Source organism: Pecten maximus, chromosome 11 (genome assembly GCF_902652985.1).
Source record: "Pecten maximus chromosome 11, xPecMax1.1, whole genome shotgun sequence".
Lineage (NCBI taxonomy): Eukaryota > Metazoa > Mollusca > Bivalvia > Pectinida > Pectinidae > Pecten > Pecten maximus.
Window position 1 is genome coordinate 26733887 of NC_047025.1, and position 8050 is coordinate 26741936.

The window sequence follows — 8050 nt, forward strand, 5'->3', positions numbered from 1 at the left end:
ATGAATCGGCACCAAATGACAAGATAAGCTGTCCTTTGTACATTTTCTGAACAAATTGCGTTGTTATTACAAATTGCCTTTGTGTCCTCAATATAGATAAAGACGGTTTCATAGTAGAGGTGTGGAATGCGGTGATATTGAATCTTGTGTAAACATTTGCAATCATTCAATGCCCAAGACTACAGGTATGTGCGTGTCTCTGCTGTGTCTGAATGCCTTTCTTCCGGAGTGTGTCTAGTGTTGTCAAAATAATTGAGAACAGTTAGTCATGGAGAAGAACAGCATAATTTGGGAGCAAATCTTTGCGGATTTCCATTTTTTTTAGCTGAATACATATCACAAGACATCCCAACAGGCGATAAGAGTGGTTTGTCAATCAGGGTTTAATCACCGCATTGACCATCAAATATCGTGGTTAAGGATTTCTCCCGAGAGAACCACTGTTACCTCTTGTATTGGTTGGATATATTTTTTCTCGAGAACAACGTCTGTTTCAGCCGCGTTCTATGTGACATACATCGTATCCCTTTGAGATATTTTGTATTTCTGTGAGGGAGTATTATGTTAACGCAACCTTCTCCATCTAACAGAATATTTTAAAGATCTGCTAACAACGTTTGTGTTTCTTTTTTTCAAATCATGGCAAATAAATATCTTCTGAAGATGATGTTGGTACTGTGCGCGTGTGTACTAGTCTACATATGGATAATTGGCTGTGGTGTTAGGAATAAGAAATGCTCAGAAACCCTCACTGATCATCCTAGAAACAGACGGATTGGATCCCCTGGGCTAATACACAACTTGAAGAACAAAGCTGTTGCTAGTGATAAAAGTTCCAATTATGTATCAATAATTTATTTAACACCGACGACGTCGACGACGACAACAATAACATCTAAATCAGCAATTACATTATCGTCAGCATCAACATCGCTATCATCAAAAATGAAATTAACACACATAACGACCTACAACAGCAAAAAGAGCAATGACGGTCACGACATCAACATCGCCATCCTCAATTACGACAACAGATCTGAAAACTACAGTCGATCCTCTAGCTCGCCCTGATAATTGTTCAGTTTGCTTCATGCATAACTTTAGCTATATTCATATTCATAAGGACATATGTAGCGAGAAGGAACCTTCCAATATAGATATTGTTATTTTGATCTCGACAACACCAGCCAATCAATACAAGAGAGAGGTGATCCGGAAGACATGGTTGGACATTTCTAAAAACAACACCTCGAACATAAGGTACGTGTTCTTGCTTGGTGCGCAGTCTAATATAACGGTTAGAAAGCACATAGCCCGCGAGTTTAATCAATATTCGGACATCGTACAGGAAGATTTTGTTGATAGTTACAATAACCTGACATTAAAGACACTAATGGGATTTAAATGGGCAAACATGTATTGTTCTTCTGCAAAATTCGTTATGAAAACGGATGACGACATGTATGTCAATGCATCAAATTTGTTGAAAATTGTAAGAGACTACAACAAACAGCTTAATACGTCCATTGGAGGAGCTTGTAAATACGTAGCATTCCCTATTCGGGACAGTAGATCTAAATGGTACGCATCATTCCGTCAGTACCCGAGGTCCGAGTATCCGGGATACTGTTCAGGGACAGGATATGTTACTAGTATGGCCGTCATACAAAAAGTTTTTGCAGTTTCAAAAGACGTGCCGTTCTTTTATCTTGAGGATGTGTATGTTTCCTTGTGCATCAAGCGTCTTGGTTATTCGCTAATAAATCTAGAGGGATTTAATGCTGCACACGTACCTTTGGATGTTTGCGTGTATAAGGGCTCAAAAATGGTAACTTCTCATGGTGTGACCCCAGAAGACATGGTTTCTATGTTTACACACGATTGTATAATAACAGATAACACTACTCGAACGGAGAAAGTTTGAATTGCCCGGTTATTTCCTTTTTAAAAACTTGGCTACCACACAATAATCAGCACTGCGAATAATCCATTGATACCATTATTTCTAATATCTATCAATATCACTTAGTAATCGCATCAACCTTTATTAATGTAACACAGTAACACCACACAGTAACCACATCTATCATTTATTAATGTAACACAGTAACACCACACAGTAACTACATCTATCATCTATATATGTACCACAAATACACCACACGGTAATCACGTCAAACGTAAAGAAATAATGCATAATAATAAACTATAACATTATCCACCTCAGTTTACAGTCTGTTACCTCAACTTGATTAATTCTTTTGTTATGATATGGTCTCTTTATCTGGTCATATCTTATCCTCAACACTGCGTTATTACATCTGTATATTAATATAGTTTTACAATGACCCAACATTGTGATAAGGTGAGGCTTCTTTATAAGACTGTCATTTTAAGGTATTTACGAATAAATTTAGCACCCAACTGTTCTGGTCACTTGGTGGTCATTGTTTATTAGACTGTTCCTAGATAAGATTATATATAACATTTTATGGCTTAAGGTGACGCTGTACTACCACCAATCCCCACCAGCTTAAATATGTTTTGTCATAATTAATTGATTGATTAAGTGATTGATTTTGTATATCGTCAATAACTGCATATTTTCAATATCTTCATTAAGTGTTGTTAGCCTTAGCCTTGTTTCTGTCGTTTTCATGTATTGCGTACATGTAAAGATATATATACATGTATATCTATTACGCATAGTTACGTATGGTATGGCAGCAGACTTTAAGTAGGTTTGCAATTTTAGATTGATAATTGGCATTTTCAGTTTCATAATTATTCTTAAATTTAAGCCCCAAAATATCCTAGAGGATTTTTCAATCATGATACATTGTAAAAAACTGTAACATGCATAATGATGTACATTAGATACAACGAATACTTTTCCATCTTAGCTTGCTAGCATTGTCACATGATGTAAACAAACTGATTGCTCAGCAAATTCAGAAAGATTACCTGTGTTAATCTTATGAATAGATAATTTTGTGTAATGATAGCTGAGTTGTCTTTAATGCCAATTTTAATTTCTGTTCTGCTTATATAGACACTTGATACGTATCCGATAATAAATGTATTTTGATATTATATATATATGTGTCTTTGGTTTTGTGGTGTTTAAAAGTAACTGTTAGCCAGTAAGAAATCGGGATGTAGGTAGTTTAGTGTTTGCATAATTCGGGGCCGCCGGATCCAGGGGCGCCCCTCCGATAGCAGTCCAGATAAAAAATGTGGGGTGATATTGCGAAAGGACAAACTTTTCATCATAGATCTACCACACTGTTAAGCCCATTATGCTAATTTAGACAGTGGGGCGCTGGCTTGGTTGTGTACTCAGCAGAGGTGTGAAGGTCCCCATCTGTTGTGATTATAAGTGCCCTATGGTGTGGAAAAACGAGATGTGTTCTGTGTACTTCAGGTGCCCTGATGGTCATGCCACTCTGAATCTTTGGTTGGATCTTATTGACAGGTCAATTAATTTTATGATAATAGTTAGGGTACATCACTTCAAAACCAAAACACTAGTTACGACTGTTCATAGTTATTCCACAGCAGCAGCAATTCAATCATCGAACATTTCAAAAGTGACGGAGAAAACATTTTTACACCAAAACATATTTCATGAAAAATAGTTTGATAGTAAGACTCCCCATTTTGACAAAAGTCATAAATGGATGAAAAAGCTGTGTATTGGAGTTTTATACTTTTTGTCATATTTTCAAAGACATCAACATAAATAGACTGAAGTCATGTTTTTTTTCTTTATCGCCTTCTCGTTCACATTGTTTATACAGGGTCTTACTGATAAGGAAAATATATTAACACTATCAGTAAAGATATTTTCTTGTTTAAAGAAGTGAGACAAAACAGTAGCCATTACAGGACTGAAGGAAATACGCCCACCGCTGGATTAATTTACTCACTGGAAAATCAGAAAGTTTCACTTGAAGATTTAAGCATCATGACACAAATATATATTCTCAAGATGCTGTTGTTGTGTTTGTGCGCATGCGTGCTGGTGTATGTGTGTTTAATTAGCACAGGTGTAAGCAGCAAAAGACACACTGAAACATGTATTAGTCACCCAACAGTTAACCAACTGAGAATATCTACAAGGAGGAAGAACCAAGTCATTTTGAATGAGTTTGGTCAAAGGAATTCCAATATTTTTTTATCATCGTCATTGTCATTATCAACAAAAACAACACCGACTCTGAAAAAGACTACGGCCGTTAAAAGAACAACGGCAACACAAACAGTATCACCACTGAACCTAAAAACAGCTACAAAAAGAGGAATTACGTTCACGGCATCAGCACCGCCATCCTCAATTACTAGTACTACAACAGATCTGAGAACTACAATCGATCCTCTAGCTCGCCCTGATAATTGTTCAGTTTGCTTCATGCATAACTTTAGCTATATTCATATTAATAAGGACATATGTAGCGAGAAGGAACCTTCCAATATAGATATTGTTATTTTGATCTCGACAACACCAGCCAATCAATACAAGAGAGAGGTGATCCGGAAGACATGGTTGGACATTTCTAAAAACAACACCTCGAACATAAGGTACGTGTTCTTGCTTGGTGCGCAGTCTAATATAACGGTTAGAAAGCACATAGCCCGCGAGTTTAATCAATATTCGGACATCGTACAGGAAGATTTTGTTGATAGTTACAATAACCTGACATTAAAGACACTAATGGGATTTAAATGGGCAAACATGTATTGTTCTTCTGCAAAATTCGTTATGAAAACGGATGACGACATGTATGTCAATGCATCAAATTTGTTAAAAATTGTAAGAGACTACAAAAAACAGCTAAATACGTCCATTGGAGGAGCTTGTAAATACGTAGCATTCCCTATTCGGGACAGTAGATCTAAATGGTACGCATCATTCCGTCAGTACCCGAGGTCCGAGTATCCGGGATACTGTTCAGGGACAGGATATGTTACTAGTATGGCCGTCATACAAAAAGTTTTTGCAGTTTCAAAAGACGTGCCGTTCTTTTATCTTGAGGATGTGTATGTTTCCTTGTGCATCAAGCGTCTTGGTTATTCGCTAATAAATCTAGAGGGATTTAATGCTGCACACGTGCCTTCGGATGTTTGCGTGTATAAGGGCTCAAAAATGGTAACTTCTCATGGTGTGACCCCAGAAGACATGGTTTCTATGTTTACACACGATTGCATAATAACAGATAACACTTCTCGAACGGAGAAAGTTTGAATTACCCGGTTATTTTTAAAAACTTGGCTACCACACAATAATCTACGGAAGCCCTGGAGGGACATTTTGAGTTACTACTTATTACTTATAACTGATTAGTTATTACTTATTTGTTATTACTTATTAGTTATTAATTACTAAATTATTGTATAACAGTACGTTATGTTATCATATCGTCAAGATAAATGATGTTTATATAAATAGTAATATAGTAAAGTATAGTAATAAACAAAACGTACTCAGTAATAAGTCATTTAATTTGTTATTTGTTATTTGTTATTTGTTATTTCTTATCAATAAATAGTCACAAATAAGAAATAACAAGTAAGAAATAAGAAAAAAGATATAAGAAATTACAAATAAGAAATAACAAGTAAGAAATAAGAATTAACAAATAAGAAATAACAAATAAAATGAATTATAACTAAGTACGTTTTGTTTAAAAACGGGATTTTTATCAGACAATTTATTACTCAATTACACAAAAAGGATCGATATGAACAACATCCTTTATATATAACATCATTTATCTTAACGATTTAACCTCAAGCTATGTTCCGTTTGCAGTATTATTATATTTTTTTCTCGGATACCTCTTTTTACTTTAACTAAACGAAGGAACCAATAATTTTAACTTTTGATATACTTCTGTTATGCCAAGATTTGTAAATGCTGGTCTACAATCCCAAATAAACTCGTTGTTACAATTGACTCACGATCGTTGTAAATCTCCTCATAACATTATGTTCGGTACATCATATAGTAAAAAACTTGTACACCAATGGCAGGCATAATGCAGAATAACTCTCAGTGGTAATGATCAAGCGGGCATCCTGTAGAAAATATATGTTATGCCTACACATCAGACATTATATAAAATATCATACAAGGCTTTTTTTTAGAACACTCGTAGAGAGCCAATTGAAAATAAAATAATGATAATAACAACACATATTCTAGTATGGAACAGAATGCTGCATTCGTGAACAGACCATCGCTACAAGTATTGAAGCCTATCTTATATTCTCCTTATTTTCCAAACTTGAGTTAAATTGCAAGGTTTGAGATATCCTCTGTTATTTCTTGACAAAAGTTCTGCTAATTGTATGATATGTCAAAAATTGTTTTATTACATAAAACTAAACGTGATTATTGTTACATGTATAAGATGATTGACAAAAATATTTCCATTTTACATGCCTATAGGTGTTTTGAAAAAATAATCAATATAACAATTATGGACCCACATGTACAAAGATTTAACTAGACAAGAAAAAACAAAACAGGAAAGAAAAAAGAAAAACAAACATGGATAGGCGTATTGACATTTATTGGGGGAGAGAAAGAAGATTAAGCATATTTACATTCATGACCAAAGCACCAAAGAATAAATGTAAATGTTAATAAAAGGGGAAAACATTATAGATGAATATAAAGTATTTGCGTGTGGATAATGTTGAGATTATAACCATGGTGGTATTTGAGTGTGTAACTGTGCTATATTTTTATCTTCACCTCTCAAACGGATTTCATTCACCTTTGATTCACATCTAATTTAATTTATCATACTATTACTACTCAGATTTAGTTCAAATCCTACATTTTGTTTGTGTGTATTTATTTGTTTACCAAAATAGAATTCTTGTTTATCAAATCTTATGTTATTGGGTGGGTCTTGCAGAGGTTATCATTTGATGTTCCAGCTTTGAATAAAAATGAATTTTTAATTAGAGTTCTGTGATTTATTTTATATTGCAGCCATTTTGTAATTTTGAGTTTGTAGTGGTATTGAAGGGAGAGGCGTATATTTGTTTCCATGTTTCTTCATTTATATTAAATATATAAGTCTTTTGGAGAGGACCTATATAACCTTGCCTGTTGTCCAATCCATTTGTTTATAACAATAAAATTTGTTGAAATTGAAAAAATATTAAATAATTGATTCCATTTTTCTCAGCAGTTACCCATCTCTCTATAACATGCTTGTAAAATGCAATTTTTTAAAGTTTCCCCCACTACATCATTATTCTGCATTTATGTGTTATATATATAAAGGATATCCAACAAGTTCAAAGTAAACATTAAAATTAAGGGTACCTTTTACGAACATTCAGTAAGTTTTAACATTAACATAAATGCACATTTTCTACATCGGGGTGCTTTATGCAGCCTCCAGATTTCAGCTCCATAAGTATACTATTCACATATGTATCAAAAACTTTAATCATTGTAAGCAATGCTTTCTGTCCTTGTTCGGCTGTTCTCTGATAATTCCACCAATATTAAATATGACTATTTCAGTTTTAGAATTTTTTTACTGTGGTATCTCATTTCTGCGTGTATTTCGATAGGGAGTCTAACTTTTTTGTAGCCATTCTGGAGTTTCTGATACCATGTCGTCGGCGCACATTAAAAGACATACATGTATACATGTATTTATCATTTGGAGTTTGATAGATGGACAGTTGTCATTTAAAAAAAGGAATACGAAGTCGGTGACAGAATTTCACCCTGCAACAACCTATTTTCACAATCAATACAATCCGGTACAATCAGTGATATAATGACATTTAAGATGTTCCCATTAATTCCGTCCTTAATTGACTTATACATTTTACTTTCTGATATTCTATGAAGCAGCAACAAAGTATTTTTCTGTGTTTTAACGTTCTATGAAAACACAATTGTGATGTCATCCATTGTTATTTGTTCCTATCAGTTACCTGTAGCTGCCCAATGAGTACACGAAAGATTGCACTTATTGAATAGTTACAGGTAACTTATCAGACGACTATAAGTAACATA

General features: G+C 34.2%; 2 protein-coding genes across 2 annotated transcripts; both read left to right on the forward strand.

Moving 5' to 3' along the window:
* Positions 1 to 227: 227 nt before the first annotated feature.
* On the forward strand, positions 228 to 3079 carry LOC117338277 (beta-1,3-galactosyltransferase 1-like). The gene has a single exon (XM_033899564.1). It carries the CDS (start codon positions 989 to 991, stop codon positions 1922 to 1924), a length of 936 nt encoding a protein of 311 aa, XP_033755455.1. The 5' UTR covers positions 228 to 988; the 3' UTR covers positions 1925 to 3079.
* Positions 3080 to 3155: 76 nt separating this feature from the next.
* On the forward strand, positions 3156 to 5400 carry LOC117338276 (beta-1,3-galactosyltransferase 1-like). The gene has a single exon (XM_033899563.1). It carries the CDS (start codon positions 3968 to 3970, stop codon positions 5243 to 5245), a length of 1278 nt encoding a protein of 425 aa, XP_033755454.1. The 5' UTR covers positions 3156 to 3967; the 3' UTR covers positions 5246 to 5400.
* The last annotated feature ends 2650 nt before the right edge of the window (positions 5401 to 8050 follow it).

Excerpts from the sequence above, each read along its gene's own strand:
- LOC117338277 (XM_033899564.1), top strand. The coding sequence starts at position 989 with ATGACGGTCACGACATCAACATCGCCATCCTCAATTACGACAACAGAT.
- LOC117338276 (XM_033899563.1), top strand. The coding sequence starts at position 3,968 with ATGACACAAATATATATTCTCAAGATGCTGTTGTTGTGTTTGTGCGCA.